This window comes from Rhinolophus ferrumequinum, chromosome 7, assembly GCF_004115265.2.
Source record: "Rhinolophus ferrumequinum isolate MPI-CBG mRhiFer1 chromosome 7, mRhiFer1_v1.p, whole genome shotgun sequence".
NCBI classification, from domain to species: domain Eukaryota; kingdom Metazoa; phylum Chordata; class Mammalia; order Chiroptera; family Rhinolophidae; genus Rhinolophus; species Rhinolophus ferrumequinum.
The window spans coordinates 33297360-33322936 of NC_046290.1; the positions used below are offsets into that span (position 1 = coordinate 33297360).

Consider the following 25577-nt stretch of genomic DNA (forward strand, 5'->3'; position numbering starts at 1 on the left):
CCTTTGGGAGCCAGGAATTCCCAACATGATGTGTTAATGTATTTCACAGCATGAACTTCAGATCTCCAAGACCCAGGCTAGGGGATAGAGAAGGCAGGGAATCCCTATTCTCCTTAAGTTTCTGCATAACAAAGACAGATCCTCCCTTCCAGACTCATTGAAAACACTGTATCCCAAAGGGCAACTCCCACTTCCCTGCCCCCCACATACCTTTTCCTTTCTGTTTGCACCATTAGGTCAGGAGGTTAATGAAAATGCACTCCAAAATTGTAAAGACGATGAAGCCAGGCATGAATATTAGATTTCCACTCGAGTTGGAATATTCCATCTGGACATTAAGAAAATCCCAATGGCTTCAAAATCTTACAGTTCTGTCCATGTTTGCTTGGATAGGTCTGAGATGCTTAGGAACCTGGTAATTGCTAATCGCCTACCTTGGAAACAAAACTAGGAATGCAGGTTGGATCCCAGCTTAGAAGTGAAGTGTTGCAAGCTTTCTGTGTAGTCAAATAATGTGTCAGGATAATGCTGCATTGGGGACCCGACAAGAGTTGGGATTTAGATTTTCGTCTTCTATTATGTACTTCATTTCTTTTTTCACCTTTTTCTTTCTCTGCCTTCTTTTGTCCCTCTATTTCTTTTTCACTCTCTTTGTCTTTTGTAGAATACTCTCATCGTTAAGAATGGACTGTAAATATGTAGTATTTTCTCTTGAATCACTTAAAAATATTTACTTATTTCCTAAGGGCATCAATCACCATTGAAGGAAACAGTTCATTGCACCAAACAGCCACTCTGAGAAAGTTGCTTTGACAGCAAATATTATAAAATGATGCTTTGATTGAAGGATGACACTTTACATTAACATCTTGACTCCACTCACTCTTTCTAAAGGAATGGCTCCAGTGAAAGTGAATTATTGCTGAAGACAAACCAACTGGAAAAGACACTTGCTTTTTTTTCTTTTTTGTCTTTTAAGGTTTTCACAATGGCTTCAAAGGAAATGCGAATTAATCATTTGTTTTGACCAAAGAACAGCAGAACTTATTTTGAAGACTTAAGCAGGCACCACAAACGTAAACAGAAATCTGGGACTCCCAAATGCTAGAGCTGAAAGGAGTCAGTCTGAAAACATTAATTCTACTCAGCGTTTATTTTCATTTGAAGATAGTGGAAATCATATATAAATCACGGACAATACGAGTTCTTGCCTGGCAATTGTCCACATGAATCTGTTAACCTTTAAGTATAGATACAGTATTTTTTAATAGAAAGACAGGGCAATATGGCAGTTAATTAACAACTGATGCTGTAAACTACAGTAGATACAAAGTTTTGTCATATAAATTAATTGCCATTACAAAAAGGCAACTGCTTTAGCTAAGAAGATACAAAAACTGGTAACTTCCATAAATATAACAAGAAGCTAAGTGAAGAAATACATAACAGACTGTTTTTCCTATATAATATTTGAATATGCAAACTAAGACACCTGTGGCACTTTACATGAAAGTAGGAACACGACACACACGCACACCACCACCCACCCACAACACGCCCATCCAAGCCCCCTCCCCTCCCCCATGTGGATTTCCGAACATGGCAAATTCTAGGGTTACAAGGACAGGATGTCGCACAAGAAGCACCAAGACAGCGAGCTCCGAACTGCTAGACAAAGAAGGAGCCTTATTGACAGTTGCAAAGCATTAGGCGTCAGACAGAAACTTGTCAAAAACAGCTGTTGTTGGGTACTGATTGATAATGTTTTCATTCTGACGGCTGAGACACTGCAGACAGTTGTGGGTCTGAGAAGAAGCCCATCACTGGCACACACATGAACACACACACAGACAACGCGAAGTCATTAAACAGATGGCGTAGGAGCACTCAGCCACAGTATCTCAAAAAGACAACATTCTACATTTAATGAACTTGCAGAGAAAGCGATGCCTAATCATCATTTATTTTTCATAGAAGATGAGACAACAGGACAAAATAAAAGGAGGAATTGTATAACTGGTCATCGGAATAAAAATTTGTGCTGCTCACAGATTACACGGTGTAAAAATATTCAAAGACGATGTAGACAAAATTGAATATGAATCTTTTTTGATCCATTCACTTAAAAAAAAGCTTAATGAAGTGTTCGATGTTTCAAAGGTAATGATTTCAATTAAAATCCACCTACGAAATTAAACCTCAAAAGCTAGAGTGAAATGACATATCTTCTGGAGAATAACAAAGGTATTACATCTCCCTGTAAAACAGTGTGAGTCTGGTATTTGAGAATCAGTCTACGCTACCTAAAAATTACAAACATGTTTTTATTGCTCAGGTGAAGGGCACAGTTTTCTATCAGTTGGCCAGTTAGTATTTTAAGTGGTCAAAAATCTACAAAATGTGCCAAAGAGTATTTCAACCATAAACCTCAATATCCATAGATTATTCCTGACTTAGAAAAGGTCAAAGGTGCCAAACTTTTGTAAAACTGTACATTTATCTCTATGTAATTTTATCATTTAAAGTAAATGAAAAAAAATTCATTCCAAAGACTGAATCTGGGCCCTAAAATTATTTATTTGCTGTAGCCCCAGAATGTTTTTAAGGGCACATTAAAACCCCTGAAAATAGGGGTTTATAATAGAAATACTGATAGACCTTTCATTACTGTATGGAGACTGTAACAGACCCCATTAAACTAATGTTAGCACTTAACGAATGAATATACAGATGATTCTGCCTTAGTTATCTTTGTCAAATCCAAGCCAGCTTAAACCCTCGCCAGTATAAACTAAACTTCATTTGGCAGTTTTTAAAAATTTTATCCATTATTTAAAAAATTATCTTCTCTATTTTAATCAGACACTGAAGATTTTTAGAAAAAGATACCTATATTGTGTTGCAGTTTGACTCTACGCAGGATAATCTTGCCATTAAAAAAACACTTGAGAACCTGATGAAATAGTAATCAGTGATGCAAGCATTGTGCCTAATTTTCCTCTAACTCTTCTCAAAAACTAAAAAAAAATCTTTGCTCTTAAAAGAGGGGATGGAGGGAGACTTTAGATGTAATGAAGGAGACATTTGCATCTTGTCTTTAAGTTCTTCAAAGGTAATTTTACTATGGCAGGATATTCCTTTCTGATAAGGTAATTAACTGACGTTTTTGGTGCTCATTTTTCTCCCATAATCTATAAGGCCAGTATACAAAAAAAAAAAAAAAAAAAAAAAAAAAAAAAAAAACCTAAAAAAATTAAATGAAACAAAATAAAATCAAGAAGAGATCTTGAAAATGATACACATATTCTGGAAGGCCCCGGTCTCACAACACTCCACCCCAAACCCAGGGCAAGCGAGTCAGGGTTCGGAGTCTCCCTGAGTCCTCCATCAGGGATGTGGTTTCTGAGAGCCATGAATTCCATCCATTTTAGCACAGAGTACAGAAGAGACACTTAAAACAACAGAAGGAAGAGACATGCGGTGAAGATAATTAGTGGTAAACAGAGAATAACTTCTCTCTCAGTAGTGTGGACTTGACGTTAATGCTGATGATCATTCACCTGATTTACAGAATATTCACTTTTACAGAGAGATGAGAGTCTGAGATAACTAGAGGAAAACAGATACTGAAGCCATTATCGTCTTGAGACCAAAATAAAATTAAAATGAGAAAATAATGTGATAGGTTCAAGGCCTTTTGGGAACCCATTTTTCTTTGCCAGATTTCACATTCTTACAGCTTCATGGTCCTTCTCTTCTAACAAATTTATCAGCTGAGAGAAGCTGTCTTTCAGTGCATCCACGTCATCCAGTGAGCAGGGCTGCAGAATCCAGCGTTTTCCACGTGCAAGTGGTTCAAGTTCAAAATATTTTTTGACCTTAAGGGAGACAGAGAGGATAAATCTGTTATTAATTTATCAGAACTTTTCTTATACCAAAATTTTGGGAGTGATGAAGTAGGGGGATTTCAAGGAACACTTACAGGAACTGTGACACGCCTAGGACTTCCTATCCACAGCTGTGCTTATAATGTGGGTTATAAGCTGTGACATACGGGCATCCAGAATGAGACACCTCAAGATGTGCCTCAGTGGTATGCAGATTACTTTGAGCTAAAGGCAATTTTAGCTTCAGTCTCAAGAGAAACTTCTGCCTCTCCCTCCTCCCCACCTTCAGCTGGAAGAATTTGAATTAGAGGCCTTGCCCACAAGAGATTATCAGAGATAACTTCTTTGGACCTATCTATATATAGGGCAGGGCAAACCTCTAGTTACTAAACCCTACCTTTTCTTATCCTGCAATGACCTTTGGAAACCCCAAGTCACCTTACCTCATCCCTAGTTCAGGATGTCTTATATACCTCAACCCCCCTTTCTATCTCTAACCTCTCATGTATGTGGGGTCTCTGACTCTCTCATGTACGTGGGGTTCCCGTGCACACGATATTAAATTTGTCAATCTGCCTCCTGCCGATTTTGTTATTCAACCAGCCAAAAGAACCAGAGGAGGGAAAGGGGAATTGTTCCCCTTCCCTACATGACCCAGGCGTGTTCTCTTTAGGGGTGAATGACTTACTTGCAAATCACCATTCCGTCCATACACGTAATGGCATGGGAGGTCTGATGAAGTCTAAGAAAGAATTATAGGTACTATGGCATGGGGCAAAATACACTGCAGACATTGAAAAAGATTCAATTCAATCAAAATAACTCTCGCAGAGGAGCTCCCAGTACCTGACTTTGCTAACTTATTAAAACTGGTGACAACCTATAGTATGTACTCTATCAATTACACAAGAGACAATTATTTTGACCATCAAACATACACACAACAAAAAATATAATTCAAATAACCTGTCTTCTCTCTCCTTTAAATTTCTAGTATGTATTTCTGAGATCTGGGAAAGCAGTTTTTAGGAAAGAGGATAAAAACTAAGTGTACGTATATGCATATATAAACTTGTATAAATATACATATATACATAAAGTTTCCCAGTTTTTTTCCCTCCTAATCATGAATTTTCAGGCAGGGAAAAATCAAGAGCTTATAAATGGTATGTGGGGTGGAACATTTGCTATCTTAAATAACTCTTCGATTAATAGCCAGTTACAAGTCTCTCTTAGTGTACTGAGGCTAGGATACTGACTAACAGAATCTAGGACGACCAACTCCTGGCTTTGAATAAATATAAAATTGGTTTGACTTCCAGAAGTATTGATAATCATTTCTCAAAGGGTATGATAAAGTACAAAGTTCACGAAGACACACACACACACACACACACACACACACACACACACACACCCCAGCACTAGAACACTGTGTTTACAGCCCAGCAAGGTTTACATAACATAAAATACAGTCAGTACCAACATCAGAAGAGGCATTGTTCAGACATTCTTTGTCAACAAATTTCATTAAATCCCAGGTACTTGGAAAATGCTACAGGCTTACCTTAGTCAATTCTTGACCCAGAAAAAAAAATTTGTCCCAATCTTATGCCATTCCTAAATGTGGTTTCATTTTGCCCTTATTATCACAAGCAGCAGACTAGTGTCAACAGCAGAGATACAACATTCGGAGTGGCACAAATACGTGTGCACATTTTTAATGTGAGCAAGAAAATACAAATGCTAAGATTTTATGATAATTTAGGAGCCATAAACAATACTAATATTTTATAGTTCAAGTACGTCCCCCAAATCCTCTGATAAGTGTCTGCAAATTTGTAATAAATACTACTAAAAATAAAAGAAGCCTTGAGAATAGAAGAATTCTCATTAATTTTTATTCTGAAGAGTAACAAAAAGCTTATTTACAGATCAGAAAATACACACACAACTTCACAACAATTTTTCCTGTAGGTATTTTACAAATCATATTGTTAAGAAGATTCTCCCTTATGGAAAATGTAAACTTCATTCTTTTAATTTCTTTTCTTTAAGGCACTGAAAACAACTTACTTCCAAGAGAATTTGAAATTACCTGTGCAACAACCTGTGTACCAGGGACCAACCCTGCCCCACGATGGGAGGACTTGTCAGTCAGCAGACTGAGCAAGACATTGATCAGCAGGGAGAGAGAAGAGTTGGCAGGAACGACAGGTGGGGGAGATGTTTAAGTCTACAGCTAGAAGGAGTTGGCTGTTCTAAGGAGTTTAAAATCAGAGATGTTAGTCTCCTTGCTTCTCCCACAAAGTGAGGCTTCAAATTGCACTGAAAAGCAGAAATGGGGACTCCCGTGCTTACGATGCTATCCGGTATTTGATCAATAATGGCTCCCATCAACAGGGGACAGCGACTAACATCCAAAATATGGTACTTGAGGGAAGTTGTACCCTTGCCACTTTTTGTCACCTCAAATCTAAAAAGGACAGCATTTTAAGGATTGCCAATAACTGGGAGGAGGACTGGTGGCAAGAAATTCACTAATATTAAAGAAAAAGACAAACACAGGAAGTGTATTACTACAATACTTCATCCGAATGGCTCATTTAAAAATTCAAAGAACTGATCCTGCTAATATTAACAGCTAATTTGAAAACAATGTTAGATTTAAATAATCACTAAATATAATTTGTGATATTTTGCAATACGGACCAGACATACACAAAAAGTACGGCTTTTAGCTACCCATTAGGTTGGTTTCTAGGCAAGTGAAAATATAATCAACCATGTAGGCACATTTAGAAGATAATAAAGATAGGTTGTTATGTTTCAGAAGTTATTCCTGCTGAATATTAAACATGAGAAGGAAAAGGAAGCTTCCATTACAGGGTGGTTACCAGATAAGGGAGCCTGCCTACGGTGTTAAGCTGACAAATACGGCTGGGTAACCTGAGATTTTCAGATCTGTAACTTAAGTGGGCACCTCACCCTGCCATATTCACCCTGCTGGTATCCAAAGGATTCCACACCACTCTACATTTCTAATATCAATTTTAAAACAAGTTTGGCATTCTGGTGATATTCAAGTACAGTGAGTGACTGACTGTTTGTCCCTGGAACATAGCTTTTCATTACCCAGAGTTTCATGTTTCTAAGAACAAAGAGTACAATACAAGAGAGGGGAAGATGAAAAACTCTGACTTGAACTTTTTTCTTTAGGATAACATTTTAATTTAGTTTTCTTTTATTAACCCAAGCTTCAAATTTTATCCCCCCTGTATTATTACAATAAAAATTACTCACAGTCACATTTGTCTTGTCCACCATTGCATTTTTTGTCCTATACATTGAAGTATAATTTAAAGAAAGGTGTTTAAGTTTCACCAACATAAATCACATGCTTACATCTGCTATTATTCTTAAGGTTAAAAAAAAACACATGCCTATCTATTTTTCATGATGGACATAATTTTTTAAAGTTAATTTTCTTATCAAGATAAAAAATTTTAAAAATGACTCAAGAGAAAATGAACCTAAGTATTTTCAATAGTTTATCAGCTGCTTAAATGTTGTGATTATCTGGAAACTGCTGGAATAAGGAAATAATGATTGTTTCACGTTGGCTTCTGGAGACGGCACTTGGGGGAATGACATCAGAATTTAGCTGCCTGGCAACCTGTGGTCATTTAGCTATTTTTGGGATAGCCACAGAGAGTGGGCATGTGTTAGTGGCTCTGTGTCCACCCTAGAGATAGGAAAACAAAGCCACTATAAGTAGCCAACCTATTTTAGCGATGTCATCAGAGCCCTTCTTCACTCCTGCGACTGCAGGGTGACGTGCATCACTGCATTCCATTATTCACACATCGCATTTACTGTAAAGTCCTACTTTAACAAGAGACAAATCAGCACCATCTCATTGCCGCTAATGTTTGTAGCAGCTGTTAAACCTGTGAGACATTACATAGCACAGGAGACCCATTCATTGGGTAGATGTCCTTTATGTTTCCTTGAGTAGACAAATAATAAAAATCCTTTCCTACTTACAGGACCTCTAAGGGGGTTGTAATCATACTCGCTGATTTCCCTATCTTGCCCTCAGTTCACATTTAAAAATTTTATTTTTCAATTCTTTCAGACCCGTGACGACTAAATTTCTAGAAGTCACGGAAATAGTTTCCAAGCTGCAATGATAGGTCTTTCGTTTCCAAAACTCTGCAAACCTCACTTTATTTACAACGATAAGCTGCTTGTTTTTCCTATTTTTGTTATTAAACCATGTAAGTAGTGTGTGCCCATTTTCCTTTAAACACTCTGGGGAACAGGAGGATAGAACCGTCCAAAAGGGATTACTTTTTATGTGACGCAGAGTTAAGTTTTAAGCTCAGATATTTATAAACAGCGCTTTGACCCACATGAATGTGTGGTAAGATATTAAAAAAGAGTTAGGGTGTGTGATGACTCTTTACTGCATGGGACAGTGCTGTGCATCCTAGCATATGTCACTCCTAGTTCTAGGGGACTCAATGCCATTACTGTAAAACTAAAAACGCCCCTCTTCCTCCCATGTCCAGAATATCACCTGGGGTGGTCTTGCCCCATGCTGATGCAGCTATCTCTTGCATTCGTCTGGGGCTAGTGGCTTATTTTCCCACACATTCACCACCGGAGATTAAAAAAGCTGGATATTTGCTGTCTGTTCTTCCCCAGATCCCCAGCTATACACAACACATACATTCCCTCTAACAGATTGTAATGAACCACTCTTAAGCTTGGGGGGTGGTTGTGGGTGATCAGGGTCAGTATTAGGGGCTTTGGACACTTGCGTCCTGAAAGTTGGCTTACTATAACTTCATTCATTCGACCAGCACTGCTTGAAAGAGACTGGTGAGGCAGCATGAGTGTGCTTTAACCAGCCACCTGTGTCGGCGCTCCGTTGGCCAATGGATGGGGTTCCACTGATTAGAGCAGAAGACCGTAACAGAAAAACGAAAGAGAAACAACAGCCTGACAAAGGGAGTGTTCTCACCATTTCTATTATAAGATTACAAGTTCCCCCAGCCCACCCCGGCTTTTTAATGACCACAGCAGACTCTTTAATACTATACAGTTTACTAAAGGTGTCTTCACTCACAGCATTCTGACTGTACTTCAAGTGGACATAAGGAAAGGAAATGATTCAAATAAAGACGGATATGGTTATGGAGAATAATTCTTAAGTCACCTAAGTCAATTTGATAAAACATATCTTGGTAGAAGTCTGTTAAAAGAAACTTTAGAAATACAGGAACGTTTTTTCTTCACCTTTGAAAAAAGGAATCAGGTCTCATGGAGTCTAGGTTGACAACTTCAGCTCCTTCAAACCGACAGTGAGGGGTCAGCAGGTAAGGCATATGGTAGGGACTGCAGGGTGAGGATCTGAACAGACTACAGAAAGGCAGGAAAAAGAACTGCAGGGAAGGGCTGGAGAATGAGGAAAGAGAACGACAAAAGAGCACATGACTCAGCTAACTCTCTTGCACCCAGTAGAGTCATGGTTTTCTTGTCATTTTAAATATACCGTGTCCTGAATGTCCATGGCATAGTGTGTATTTTTCAAAGAACTATATGAATAATGTTTTCTAGACAGGTTCATACTGGTTTTGAAATCTTTAGTAGAAGTATGGTCTGGATAATAAATTTACCCTGGGGTTCCAATTAAGAGGATGCTAAGAGAGCCTGAATCGACTCTGAAATTTTGTAGGATGTTGTTTCATGTTAAAAAGGGGACGGGACTTTGCTCATCTACAAAGTCCCTTAGCTCTTTACTTTTAATCACTAGAGCAGATCTACCTATATTGTACCTCGTATATTGTACGAGGTCTGACAATTAAGTTCGAGAACTTGTTGCAACGACGTTGCTAAACTTTATTGATATCAGAGGGATTATTCATTATGAATTTGTACCAACTGGACAAACAGTTAACGAAGTGTACTATGTGGAAGTGATGAAAAGGCTGCGTGAAAAAGTTAGATGAAAACAACCTGAACTTTTCGCCAACAATTCATGTCTCTTGCATCACAACAATGCATCAGCTTACACAGCACTGTGAGGGAGTTTTTAGCCAGTAAACAACTAACTTCATTGGAACACCCTCCCTGCTCACCTGATCTGGCCCCCAGTGACTTCTTTCTTTACCCAAAGATAAAGGAAATGTTGAAAGGAAGACATTTTGATGACATTCAGGACATCAAGTGTAATACGACAAAAAGCTCTGATGGCCATTCCAGAAAAAGAATTCCAAAATTGCTTTGAAGGGTGGTCTAGGCACTGGCGATGGTGCATAGCTTCCCAAGGGGAGTACTTTGAAGGTGACTGTAGTGATATTCAGCAATAAGGTGTATAGCACTTTTTCTAGGATGAGTTCGCAAACTTAACTGTCCGACCTTGTATTAACATGTCACACTGGGGGAAACAATTTGTATTGAAAGGCTGATTGCGTGCTTTCTCTTTCCAACTCCAGGTACAAAGTTGTCAAATCATACAAGTCAGGAAATTGGCTATGATTTGGAGTATTTACACCGTGGAAATTTGCAAGTGCAACAAACCAGGACATTTTCCTTCCAGAGTTGGTGGTTAAACACCTACCAGCATACCACTGAGTATATACACCTTGTAGGTATGTTTGCAAAGGGGCCTCCAGTTTTGCTGTCTTAATTGCAGGAGCTCATGGAACAGGCTTAACTTGGTAACCTTCACCAAAGTCAGAGAGAACTTTGCCCACACCATGGCTCCAGGACGGGGTCTGGAGATAAAGTGGCAGGGCATCATTAAGATTCTTCAGAGTGCATTCTTGGCAGCTTGTTCAAAGAAAGGTTAGTCTAGAGAGAGAGTAGCACCAGCTGTTCCCCTTTTCATTGTACTGCTTGCAGGATTTTGAAATCCTTAGAAAGGTACTAAATATGTCATTAAAGGCAGAAATAAATAATACAAGTAAAAACAATTTGCCACAGTCCCAACAATATTACAACCCAAAATAGATATTAGCTCTTTTTACTGAGTATGAATAGAGACCAGAAAACGACAACTCTATGTTAACCAATGTCACAATATTACTTTGGGAGTGCATATTTATAAAGGAGGGTTGATTTCAAGAACACTAGGGGTAATAGAAAAGTGTAGTCCAGATAAGATGGTCTCTTTCTTAAGCAAAATGGAGTGCGCCTGACCGAGGAATAATTAAAAACCAGACTAATGACTGCAGGTTACGACCTGTGATTGAGCCTCGCCTTAGTAGAAGAAGTCTTACTGTCTAGGCAGTAAGCTCTGATGTGTATAGAATATTCTATGCTGTGACAATAATTATATAGAAACCTAGCCTTCCACTGCACAGGAGAACTTAGCATGTCCCAGAAGAGCCAAATAAAATGATCCCATCTGCCTGGGTGGTAGGACCTCGGGTCTGAAAAGCTTTTCTATTTTTGCTTAATCTGCTAACCTAGAAGTACAGAATAAATTACATCTATTTTCTCTTTTTGATATGCTGGTGGGGGAGGGGGTGTTGTTTTGGTCTATCCAAAAAGTTTGCTTATCAGACAATCACTGGGAAAGGCACAGATTAGGTTGTGGATGCTTCCTGTATTCAGAGACCAAGGAAAGCCACCCACCATTCCTGTCTCTGCACCCTCCTCTCCTCTGGTTGTGCTGCCTGGCCCTCTGTCTCCTGGAGTGGCTCCTCCATGCATGCCTTTGCTCTAACTTCTGCTGCCATCCCAAGGCCCCTCCATCCATAGGTGGAAAGGATCAACCCATAAATATTCCTGTACAAGTCTTAGCTGATGTCCTCCTATCTCCTCAAGAGGAAGGCTTCATGTGATAGAAGAAACTTTTAAAAGTAGAAGTGGCCTTAGTCACAGTAGCCATGGTTGTTTGCCTCCCCAGCACAGATACTATAAATTCCCTGTAAATAAAGTTTTATTGGAACACAGCTATGCTTATTCACTCATCTATAGCTGCTTTCATGTTCCAATGGCAAAGTTGAGTCATTGTCACAGAGACAGTATGTCCCACAAAGCCTAGAATATTTACTATTTGGCCGTTTACAGAAAAACAAAAAACGAAGAATCGCCACGCCCTGTCCTAAAGCATTCTGCAGCTTCTTGCGCTGTCCAGCATGGGCCCAGGGAGCCCGGGCAGGTGTCTGGGTGGCTGGCTTTCCTGGCTTCAACATGACCTCACTTGCTAGCCCTCCTCTTCCCCATGGTGGCTCCCATTTTAGGGGGACAAAGAAGTTGGCTTTTCCAACCTGGCCAGGCTCCACTTAGGATTTCAGATGCTTTGGATTGTAGTCTAGCAGGCAGAAGGGTCATCTCTCAGCAAAGCCGCATTTTTTCCCTGTGTTCAGCCTGGGTTCTTTCATGTGGAGACTTCCTAAAGGCTGCAAGAACTAGCTAGGGCACAGGGTGACCTGTCAGTGTGAGGCTTTTGGTTTCCTGAAGAATGGCTTTAAGTGCACAGCAATATTAGTTATCATTAACTTTGCGTTTTGAAAAGAAATATACCATTTATTAAATTGACCATGTCTGAAACCTAGTTTTTTCTGAAGCAATTATGTTCAACTTAAAAATCTTAACACTCATTTATACATCTAGTAAATTAAAAAAAAGTTTTGTTGGGGAATATTGGGGAACAGTGTGTTCCTCTAGGGCCCATCAGCTCCAAGTCGTTGTCCTTCAATCTAGTTGTGGAGGGCGCAGCTCACTGGCCCATGTGGGAATCGAACCGGCAACCCTGTTGTTCAGAGCTCGCACGCTAACGAAGTGAGCCATTCGGCCGCCCACATCTGGTAAATTTTGACAATCCATTCAGGAGGCTGAATACTGTTCAGGTCCATTTATAAACTTGGTTTAATTAATCACTCTTAAACATCTCAAAACTCCATTTATAAATTCAATATATTCAAATTTTCTTTTTAAGTATTGAGTCTGTCTAATAATCAAAACATCCTCAAGTAGTTAAGAATTCTATTTTTTTTACAATAAGAATTCTTAAAAATTTCTTCCATTAAATTTCTAAATTCAGTGACTCTCAAGTTCTGGTACATTCTATTTACAAGCTTAATTACATTTTCATACATTTCTATAGAGGAGGCCAATTCTGAAATCATTTACACGTTTTAAATTCAATCGTGCCTGGCTTCTTTCACTTAGCATAATGTTTTCAAGGTTCACCATGTTGTGGCATAGTATCAGAACTTCATTACTTTTTATAGCTGAGTAACATTACATTATATGCATATATCACATTTTATTTATTCAGATGCATCAGTTGATGAACATTTAGGCTGCTTCTACTTTTTGGCTATTATAAGTTCAGTTATATGAGCCATTAGTTTCACCTTAAAATAGGCATTATAGATAACTATTATATAAATTAATGGATTAGGATATCAAGACTCAATGAGGATGAAGCATCTCTACAAATCTATGGTGAACTCCATTTTCACCCAGATTCACTAGGATAACACAGATTTGGATAAATACTTCCGAATTTTTTTCACATATGTGAGACCTCAGTTCCTTGAGGGCATAGATAAAGAAAAAAATATTTTGTGTTCTCTAATGTACCCAGTATAATGCCAGACATAAAGAGGATAGTTATTATTTATTTACCTAACAAACTTAAAGAGCTGAAACTATAATGAAAAGGACACCAAAATTCGTACTATATAATCAACTCATATTAGAATGTTAGTAAAGGAAGGAAACTGCATATTGGAGAGAAGTTAGCACTCTTCACAATTAAACAGGCCAAGGTTTCATGCAGGAGGTGGGATGTCATGAACAGTTTCAAAACTATAGGTCTAACTGGTTTAAACTCCATTATACATATTCCTACAAGCAGCTGCAGTGAATTGTTTTGCAAACAGAAAAATAAACAACTTATCATGGAAAATAGAACCACTCCAGAAATCAAGACCCATAGGACACTTATGTCTTGAGCTATTCCTTTAATCTGTGTCCAAACAAAGCATCTAATTCTTATCTCAGGGAATGGAAAGCACTGACATATGCAAAAAGAGAAGCATCAGTACACTTGTCTTTGCATGCAGGTGCAGGCATCAGACTTTTCAATAACATCTAGAACATAGTCATTAATTACAGAGGCAGCCAGCTTTCAACAACTCGCCGTTTTCTTTTTTTCTCTTCTCTCCTTCCGTTCTGCAATCATTTCCATTCGATTCTTTCCAAAGAGCATTCACATTTTGGTACTGACCACTTTTAGGGGGTTATACTTGATTCTGTATCTTCCACGTTTGGGATAATACTCAGTTATAATTTCTCTTTATTTCAAGAAAGCAATTATTGTAAAAGGAAGAAACCTATCTATGAAAAACTTTTTCCTGGCAATAGAAAATGGTTGTTTAAAAAGTTCTACCTATATGTATGAAAGCTAGTCAAGTATGTACTAGACAGGAAGGAGAATTAATGAGTGAAAGCTCCAAACACATCAGAGACAACCAATTAGCTTGTCTGAAACCCAGGCTTGTAAAGCTATCAGTAACTTATAAAATGGTCTGCTACACACGAGTAAAATGTTGTCTAAATGGCTTGCTTAACTAGATGCATTCACCATGAAATTGATTCTTTTAGGGCTATTTTTTTTAACTTAATACTCATTAACTGTGCATACTGAAATGTCTGGGTGGGTAGATATGAGGATATTGTAACGTGTAAGTTGAATATATGAATTCCATATTTTATGAATTTAAGAGGTACTAGAAAAAAAAGACATCTCATCAACTATCAACATTTATGTCTGCCTCAGTAATTGAAATGGATCAACAAAATTATTCTGCCTGTGCCTTGTTAAACACTTAGGTTGGGATTGGTAGATGTGATCTAGGAACCTTCTGAGCTGAGAATTTATGCTTTTGTATTATGGACCTGCACTGTTTTTCATGACAGCCTGTGATTCTGCAAAATGTCATGACAGAAAGAAGACCTCGAGTCTGGAATTTTTCAAATCCTGCATTTGCCTTATAGTGAACATCAAATTTCATCCCCCAAAGACTTACTTTACTAAAATCGTTGAGGTAACTTGATGTTAGCTGACACATGAAAAATAATCACTATACTATTTCATATTTTGAATTTTCTTAAAAAAAAAACCCCAAAACCTATTGTATATTTTAAAATTGTTTTTTTGGTCATGCCTCATACTTAGCTTTTTCTGTTACACAAGGCTCCATACCACAAATACCCTTCAATCAACTGCTATCTGATCAGACATCCAGGGGAATGTGCTTTGACTTTTATTGGGTGTAACCCTTAGGTCTGCTGATTCAATACTGGTATACTTGATAGACTTTGCTAAACCACTATCAGTTGGCCAACTCGAAGTATTGATTCTTTGACACAACAAAATATTAGGGAAAGAAAAATCTATTTAGACAATGGTTAAAGCTTATTAAAGACACAAAAATCTTTTGAAAACACTTTATATATTCTAGCTTTTTTGACTTTTGTACTGGACTATATATCCCCTATCTTAATCTTACAGCTGTGAGGTATGAGAAAGCGACAAATCAAAATATTAATATATGGAACCCAAATGAACATGTTTAATATTGGCCTTGTGGTACTATGGCAGCACGCTGTCCTAACAGTGGCAACATTTAGATGTTGGAGTAGAATCAAATTCTTGGGCCTTAAACAGGAGACAGACAAATATGGCAAGCCATGGGTTGCTCCGCCGCCAATGGAGGGTGCCAATGGCCCTGTCCAGATGCAGAGATATTCAAAGGATATTCCTGTCAGCAGTTTGTCCTCTGGCTCCAGCAAAGGGGCCACCATGGTAACACTGGGAGGAAAAGGAAAAACAGGAAGGTGTGGAGAGATTGGGGGGGTGGGGAGAAAAAGCTGACAGCCACCTCAATAACACATCTGAGTAAGGGGAACAGGTAACAAATGGCCTCGTAATAAGCTGCCATGTTGTTAGTCATGGGGAGAGAATTTCTTTTCTTACTGGCAATACAGCCAAGAGCCTAATATCCTGGCAACTGAGAAATATGAGCTTGGAAAGAGGCTTACAGGGAGTCTGAGGAAAGAAAAGCTGAGTGGTAATCTGTCCTGAGGAATTTTAGCCAAAAAACCCACACAGGACTAGTTGAACGCAGTATAAAGTGTGTGAAAGACAAGTCTGGAGAACATTACAATCAGACATAAAAAGAACACCAGAAATGAAGGGTCAAAAAGCCACTAACTAGATTCAGCACAGCATTGTTAGTATGGCCTTGGGTCCTAGCTGTCAACCCAGGACTAGTCCAAACCACTGGTTCTCAATGGGGGAGGGAGCCGACCACCCCCTTAGGGGACACTTGGCAGTACTGGAGGATATTTTTGGTTGTCACAACCAGCCGGGAAGGGGGTGAGTGCTACAAGAATCTCATGGGTAATAGTCAGGGATGCTGCCAAACATCCTACAACGCACAGGACAGCTTCCCCCCGGCCCCCAACAAAGAACTATCCAGGTTGAGAAACTTGGCTCTGAACTGATCTTTCAGGCAAAGTCACAGAACAAAGACCCTGTTAATGATCCAATCTATGGTTTTTCCGCACAAACCATCAGGCTCCCTCCCTGGAACTGGATTGGAAAAGGAGATCAGAAGGTATGTCAGAGAGCACTTGGGAGAATGGTAGACACACTGCCTGTCCTTTCTTGTTCAAAGTAGAAATCAATAGATCTTGGTGGAGACAAGGCAGCACATTAAATTGGGCTGAAACAAGTGCACAAAGGAAACAGCCACATTTCCCTCATTCTGCATATCCTGGCTCTGGGTCCACAACAGCGTGCATAACAAGTCCCAGGCCTCGTGCAGCCTACACAGTAATGGAAGAGATGACAGATATCAAGAAAGGACATAAGTAACTAAGTGCCATGAAGGAAAAGAAGGCACCATAGCAATAATAACATTTGGCACATAACTGATCCAAAAGAGGGGCTGAAGGTCTCGTTAAAAATCAAGCAGTCACAGATAAGGACACATCTTTAGCTGGTTTCAAAACAAAATGCCATGCAGTTACAACAAAATCTCTCTTGATTAACCTCCACATAATCATCTAGGATTAACTGACTCTTCATTGTCCTGCTAGAAGACAATGATGGATGCTATCTACCCAGTGAATGTCTACGTCCGGTGGATGTAACACCCAAATGATGACGGCCACGCGCTCCATGCTCTCGGCCGGTGGAATGCTGTCACGTCTGCTCATTTCTGCCTCTGACTTGTTTCCAAGTTCTCATTAAGGCAATCATATTTGTTATTATCGTGAAATAATTTAATTAAATGTGACACCAATGGATGAAATATGAACTTGAAAAGAGAATTTTTATTTCTAAGAATAACTAAATGTACCGTAATGTGTTCAGAGAACTCAATAGAGGTAAGTCACTAAAAAAAACCCCAAAACGTGCTGCTGTTGAATTAGATTTAGGTAAGACGACTATAAAGGACTGAAAGGGAAGGTGCAGATTGCTTCCTATATGTCTTTAACTTAGGGTTCCATCTTAAAGACACAGGATCTGAAAATCATAGGTAATGGCTGTGTTTTATGCAAGAAATACAGAATTCTGATTAATGGCCCCGTACTCAGAGGAAAGTCCTTGGCTCAATATCAAAAGATTAGTACCATTTGTATGTTTTAAGTTAAAATGAATTATTTAGGGTATACATTTATTTTACTTTTTTAATGACAAGGCATGTTAACCAACTCTTGATTAATTGTTCAACTACCAGTTCAGATCAGTACAGAAGGCGGGGGCGGTTAATTGTGCATTTCAAATCATACTTTTTGTCCTGTCTGAATCAAAAGCCTTCTCAGAGGGGAAGTTATTAATACTCACTTCAGTCTGAAGTTTAGAGTGTTACATAAAATCATGTCCACTGTCAGAATCAATATTAGTGTCTGTCACCTCAAATCCTTTTGTGAAAGTAGAGGATAAATAAATAAAATTGAAAAACTCAAATCCATACTTACACACACCCACACTTTTGCAGTTTCCTGCAGACAGAGTCATAGTTATGAAAGTAAATTATGGTTACAACTGGATACCTCATTGTTAAATACAGTATCCTAAAAAAAAATAAACATTATTTTGAATGCATTTTCTAAATCAAACTTATTCCCATTTCTAGACTCAGAAATGGAAACACAATTATAAAGCACACCCACCAGGAGAATTTCCCTGAGCTTCTCTTAGCCAATACGCTGGATTACTATCTCCCACACTTACTGTTCTCTAGGTAACAGGAAAACTTAGGGCTTCGTACAATAGTCCCATTTTACCTCGAAATTATTATTTGTTTCTTTCCATCCTTATCACATTGATTTTTTTCAATTAGTAAGATGACAATTCTATCATAGTACTTGAAAATAAAAATCATATAATGCCACTGCCTGACAGATGATGGTTTGTACTATTTTTAACTAGAAGGTAAGCGTCAATAATAGAATAATATAAAATGATGCATGTAGCATTTACCTCTGTGTATATTTATTTTCAGTGAATGATTTACCTGATACCTTGTCTTCACCACATTTAACATAAGGGGATCTAGACTTCAGAGTCCTTGAAACAGGGTTTGTAAATTTTAGGTGCCTATTCGTGAAATCTAATCTTTTACACAAAAAGAAGAGAAGATGTGGCGCTAGAGAAATAAGGATATGAGAAATAAATTCTTGCCTATTTGACCCCAGCTTTTCATCCAGATGAACAACACATGTAACCTTCATACTTCTTAGCAAGTTAAATGCAGCACACAGTTTTCGTAAAACATGTGGCCACGTTGAAATCTCTTGCAGCTAATGAAATATTAAAATTCTGACTTCTTATATGAAGTCACAGACTCCAAGTAACCTGGTCACAGGTTGAACTGCTTTTTGGTGCTGTTAGAAGGGGCAACCTGATTTGATAAACTAACTGTAAAGATATCTGCTATGACCTAAGGGTCGCAAGGCTTGGATCAGTAACTAAAAACGTTGTGTTCGGGAATGGGGTTTGCCTGGTTCCGACATGACCACTGACCCTATAAATCACCAAGACACAGGATACTTCCTACACAACCTGGGGAAAGAGAAGGAAATGGAACAGATAAACATGTACTCCATAATGGGCGGAAGTCCTTGACACAAATCTAGATGGAAGTGAACTGAACTAGCTCTGCTCTCTCTCCTAAATTAGGCTATTAAGCCAAGGACTTATTTAAAGCAGCAAAAGACACAATTTATTAACTACAATTGAAAAGAGTTCCCTAAATGAGCAAATTACTCTATCCTTACAGGCAAGGCTTTGGAATGGCTTGCATAATTATCTTAATGGTATTTACATTTTTAAGAAATATTGTAAATTAGACTGTTATAGTTTAGGTTTAAGAAATTCGTTCTTGATGTATCATAGATGTTTAAAAATATTCCTATATCTGCACAAAGCATAAGAAAGCTCTCTGGAAAATTATGAACCCCTTGCACACCCAATATTCCCCACCCCCCCCAATCCTTCCCATCTGCCAGCTTTGTTTCATTTTAAGAATTTCACACTGAATATAAAGTGCTATTTTGACCATGTGGCTCCAGAAATGTGAATTTATAGTCTAGTCAGATCTAATGAAAGTGATTGACAGAGAGCGGATTAACTATCTGGATGCGATGAAGCCACTGCCTCTTCCTTCAGGTTACTTTAAGTTCCCAGGGAAGGATGACACTGTTTCATCAAGGTGAGGAAGAAGTACGGTCTGTTGGCAAAGGATCTACTTTACTACTCTCTTTACTACTAAATGACCACTCTACCTTGGAACTTTGCCCTCCACGTTTCCATACCTTCCACATTCCATCTATACCCCACATGTACAATGGGAATACTTGCTTTCTTAGACATCCTTTGCAACAATGTTCTTTTACCGACACATAACACATATCTAAATTACTGGTCTTCAGGTTTAAGAGTAAAATTTTGGGAAAGTATGGGTGTGTATTTGGTTTTCTTGGGTAAGGGTTAGCAATGCCTAACAACTTTTAAACATGGTACTCTCTGCACATAGTATTTCAGAGATTGTTTGAAAGTCTTGGGCATCTAGAAACGTTTCAAATACTACTGCTATTTAAGTTTTCCCACAAAGTATTCTTTGTTTTTTTTTTTAACAGTTATCCATCTTGATTCAGACTTATCCTCAAGTATTACAATAGGTATGAAAGTGATATATACACACACACATGCACACACACACATACACACATATATTTATATATAAATATAAGTGACATAAATGATAAATAAGTGATACTTATACATAGGTATATATATCTCATGTATAAGAATATTAAGTGACACATATGAATACGAGTATGTATAGTGCCAGATGAGTACCAGACTGAATCAGGGGGATCACTTCCTAAATTTGTATAAGTATCTAACCACTATACTGTACACCTGAAACTAACATAAAATAATATTGAATGTCAACTGTGACTGAAAAAAAAAGTCATGGATTATTCATCAAATCATTCAGTGACTCCTATAGAAAGTCTTTTAGAACTGTACTAGAGCAGCTATTGTCTTCCATAGGGAAGACACATCCTCCCTCTTTTCCAATAACTAAAAATATGTCACAGATCACGATTCCCCCACTTCTTTATTTTTCAGGAACTCAGAGCACTTAATATGAAATCAAATCGGAGCAGTGACTTGACCCAGAGGGTGGGTTGGTGTTATCATAGTCTCCTTTTCTTTGTCCTGATTTTCTATTTCAATTTTTTATTATTGTTATTTTCATGTGAGTCACTTTAAGTTCTTTGTAAACAGAAGTAGTGGACTACATGGACAACCAAAAATAAAGGGACATCTCCATCCGGAATTGAATAATAACATTCAATTTCTTTGCTTGGCTTTATTACTTAGCAGAACACACCAAGCTTCACTGAAAGTCACCAGTACTGAGTCATTCTTACTTGTTTAGGGGCTTCTTAAAAGCACTTGTCACCACTATTACCGTGGTACATGGTCTCCAATTTATCAGAATTGTCTCAGTATAGGGCACATAAAAAACGTTAACTAAAGTTAATTCATTTTAAGAATGGATTTTATATACCACAGTAAGAAGCAATTCTTCAGGAGATTTAAATCCCTTATTGAGAAACCTAAGGGATTGTTCAAACTGTTTTACTGGATAAAACAAATAATGCTTAAAATGTAATTTTTAATATTGTTTTCCTTTCTTTTTTAAGGTGGCAGTAGTATTTACAAAGAATTTTCCCCCCTGAGGTATTTTGCGGCAATGGCATTTTAACCGCACTGTCCGGTTTCTATCTTCTAGATTAGATTATTAGATGTCATCTGGAATTTTTAATGCCCCTTAATCAAACCCAACAACACACTCCAAAATAATCTTTCAGGGTAGGGGTGGGTGGGGAACCTGAAAACAGCAAAGTTAAGATATCTTTAGCCTTAGGACTTTGGCCAAACTCTGTGAGATAAACAGAAATCCGCCTTTATTCCCCCTTTTCACTTTCCTTTCTAATAATTCCTTTCAGCAATCTTAGGAATCCCTAGTCTCTCTCTATAATCTTACTATGTGTCAGGCACTCTTTTAAGATGTTAAGAAATATATTAACTCATGAGCCCTTCCATCAACCCAGTGAGGGAGGCACTTTCATTGTGAGACGTCTACAATCCAATAGGGTGGTCGTCCTCCGTACCCACAGAGTCCTAAGCTCCTAACTTTCCAGGCAAACTAGGTTTATTCACTCCTTAAATCCATTTTGCCCTTCTCACAGGTAAGCTCTTTGCTCCAGTTGTTTCCTTCTCCTAAGGCCTTGTCTCCATTTGAGTGATACAGTTTAATAGCTAACCAGACTGGAGCCCAAACTACCTCTTTCTAAATCTCTGCTTTACGACTCACTAGCTGTTTGACTTTGGGTAAATTTCTTACCTGTTCCAGGCCTTAGTTTCCTCACCTGGGAAACGAATGTAAAATATTTATAATAAGAACAATATCTACCTCACAGGGTTCATTGTCAGGCTCAAATGAATTAGGTTATATTAGGTTGGTGCAAAAGTAATTGCAGTTTTTGCAATTATTTTTAACCTTCTAAACTGCAGTTACTTTTGCACCAACCTAATATAAAGCATTTAGAATAGTGCTTGGCATTACTCCATGGCCACTAGTGCCATTGCTAAAATTCTGCTTTTAGTTGTGCTTAAGACCCAACGCAAATGCTACTTTCTCAGTCCCTAATCACAATAGCTGAAGGAGAGATTTTCCTTCTCTGAGCTACTGTGGTCCCTCGGTTTTATCTTCCCAGTGGTGTTTGCATACATTGCAAGTATTCACACTATCTTGAAGTGCAATTATGTATATGTATATTGATCAACAACCTCTCCCTCCATGAAGTCATAACTCCTCAAAGTTTAGAGTGAACATAAACTTTTCTTCTTCCTCCTTATCTCCTTCTCCTCCCTTCTGTTGAGTATTTTAACCAGTTTCTTATTCATATACACCAGAGAGCGGGTGGAACAAAGGAATGGGAGAGAAATTAGAACACATAAATACATACATTATTTATAGATCTATTTTAGTTGATTCAATTTAAATTTACCAACATTCTTGGGCAGTTTGTATCTGATGCAAAGAAGGGAGAACACAGCCTCTGTCCTCCCAGGGCTCACAATCTAAATTGGGAAGAAAAATACCTCTAACTAAACAACTTGAGCCCCAACACTTCTTGAAACTATGTCCCAAAGTGCTTACTTACCAAACTTACCGTGTATTCATTTTCACACCTCAGGGTTGCTACTTATCCAACTTACCCATTTTGGAATTTCCCTCTACTTCTCCGTCACCTCTCTTCTTTTTAAAATTGATATCCCTTCCCCTAGGAATTCTCCCTCAGACCAAGTTCTGTATACACACAGATATGTTCGTCCATCCATCCATCCATCCATCCATCCATCCATTATTTGTTAAGATCTTCATCTTCCCTGGTATAGTGTAAATTCTACAGGAAAAAGACGTGGCTCAGAGCACTTTGCCCAAACCAAGCCCTATTGCTCATATCCATGAATCCCAGATCTGGTGCAGGCCCTGATGTGGGGCACATGCTCAGCCCATGTTCATAGAATGAACATGTTCATGGAACAGAATGAACTGCTAATAAGAAAAGCCAAAGGGGAGCCGCCGGATGGCTCAGTTGGTTAGAGAGTGAGCTCTGAACAGGGTTGCCGGTTCGATTCCCACATGGGCCAGTGAGCTACGCCCTCCACAACTAGATTGAAGACAACGAGCTGCCACTGAGTTTCTGGAGGGGTGGCTGGCTGGCTCAGTTGGTTAGAGCACAAGCTTTCAACAACAAGGTTGTGGGTTCAATTCCCACCTTGGAAAGTGGGCTGTGCCCCCTGCAACTAAAGAAAACGGCAACTAATTGAAAACGGCAACTGGACTTGGAGCTGATGGGCCCTGGAGAAACACACACTGTTCCCCTATATTCCCCAATTAAAAAAAAAGAAAGAAAAGCCAAAGGGATTTCAGTCTCTTCTGCCCTCCCTTGCCCTTGCCTGCTAGACAGATGGTGGAACAGGGAACTGACGAAACTAAACTTGGGGAGAGGAGGAAGGAGATCCACAAAAATAACTTAAAAAGGATTATCGGTAGTTTTTGTCTATTCATTTGGTAGGGGGCTTTGTTATGTGTTAGGCACGGTGCCATGGGGCAGAAGGACAAACAAGGTAGGCTACTGGATGAGAAAGACAATAATTATAATGAGATGTACCGCACATGTGTAAAAAATGGCAGTGGGCACAGAGAGGAGGGCGGGACAGTCACTAACCCATTCAAGAGTTCATTATGTTATAAAGTAAGAAAAAACAATGTAAAGGAACTTTAAAACTATAGACCTCATGACTAGCATTAAACAATGTCTACCTGATTTTATTGTGTGGAGAATATACTGTTTCTGACAGCTCCTACTTTTATGACCCAATCAGTAAGAGATCCCTGTTCCAGCTGCCACACTATTCACTTATTCTAGTTGTAAAAATTGAAAAAGGGAAAGGAAGAAATTTTCAACATGCATTCCTGTCACATTTACTCTTTTTCTTTAGAATGATGTTGGTCCAAGAATAATAGTCTCAACCAGGACATCCTATATTTTGAATTTCACTGCATCAATTAAGAAAGATAAACTACTATTCTCATTGGCTTTTGACCTGCCAGGTAACTTTATGTGGTTCACCTACTGCTATTCCAGAAAAGAAATTCTAAAACTTACTTATAAAAAAACTCAGAACAGAGTTAATTAAGAGACAACCTTAAACTCAACTGGGTTATATCTAGATGAAGAGTCAAAATGCAATACAGAAAGAAAAATATAAAATTAGATTCCAGAACACAAAGTATTATTTTTTTTAGAGTTTTTACTATGACAGAAGTGGGTGATACATCTTTTAAGGCGTTTGGTACAAAGCTTGCCTCACAAATACATAGCTAACCTAGAATATACTCATAGGAAAAAAAAGGTACAAGGAATCTCGTTTGAAGCCAGAAAAAGGCTAGATGATTGCTAAAGACCCACCATAATTTTCTCCAATGGCTGTTAACATCACAAAGAGACAGAAGGCATTACATTGAGCATATTAAGTCCTGATAGGTCACTTAGGAAACTGGCAAGTCCCAACATCTGATGTCTTACCATTTTATTTCGCTGTGCACATCAAAGAGATGGTTTACTTCTAACCCAAACCTCTGATATTCAGTGATCGCCTATTCATACTTATATGAAGGAGACCACTACAAAAGAAATCCACAAAGCTTCAGTTTGCTCTGGGTTCAGTATCCTAGGGGAAGACAACAGTTTTCATTTTCTTTTCTTTCTGGTGAACAAAAGCATCAGATAGTAAAATCTGTCCCTTTGGAAAAGGACCAGCCATTTGTTCTCTAGGAGGCCCTGAAAGTCAGCAGATAAGGGAAAGTGGATATCTGGACTTGCCTGAGAAAAGCCTTTTAGGTCCAATTGTAGCAACTTATTTGAGAGCTGCAACTCATTAAGTGTGTCTCTGATATCACTTCAGATATGAAGATTAGTGGAACATACCAACAGATTGAATCATCAAACAATTCTCTCAGGAATTTGAACATGGAGAATTACTCCAAAGGCTCAAGCCTGTATGGGATGCCGGTAGAGATAAGATACAGACACCTTTTAGACAAGGGCTTCATTCTTCAGAAATGGAAGCTCAGATTGAGAACTTTCCATCAACATTATCATCAGTGTTTATTGGGAGTCTATATACACTCTGTGGATACTAACCAAACACATCAAATCTGAAGTCTCTGCCTTTACAGAGCCTACAAATGAGGAAAGAAACTCTCCCACTCCAGAGACTACTTACACATCCGGAAACAGATCACTTATTTAAAATGCTACTAGTTTATATCCTTATATCCTTATTGATCCAGAAATAGCACTCTGGAAGTCTCTGGCTTGAGAAGACCAGCTATGATGAACCTTTTCTGATACTCAGGAGACGCTGCTGCATATCCTCTTTGCATTGCCTCTAGAAGGATTTAACAGTGCTCGAATCCCTCACTTATCAAACTCCATCATCAGAGGAGTGAAGGGGGCCCTTTTGCTTCTAATTTAATGAGCATGCCAGGAGTG

General features: G+C 38.5%; 1 protein-coding gene across 2 annotated transcripts in view; it reads right to left on the bottom strand.

Annotated features, from left to right (window-relative positions):
- Window positions 1-1071: 1071 nt before the first annotated feature.
- Window positions 1072-25577, bottom strand: part of ARL15 (ADP ribosylation factor like GTPase 15) — a 379903-nt gene continuing 355397 nt past the window's right edge. Inside the window, exon 6 of one of the 2 annotated variants that reach the window (XM_033111059.1) lies at window positions 1072-3878. In XM_033111059.1, the coding sequence (XP_032966950.1) occupies window positions 3726-3878 (153 nt within the window). In that variant the 3' untranslated portion in view covers window positions 1072-3725. The remainder of the gene's footprint in view (window positions 3879-25577) is intronic. The other variant, XM_033111063.1, reaches the window with a different exon arrangement.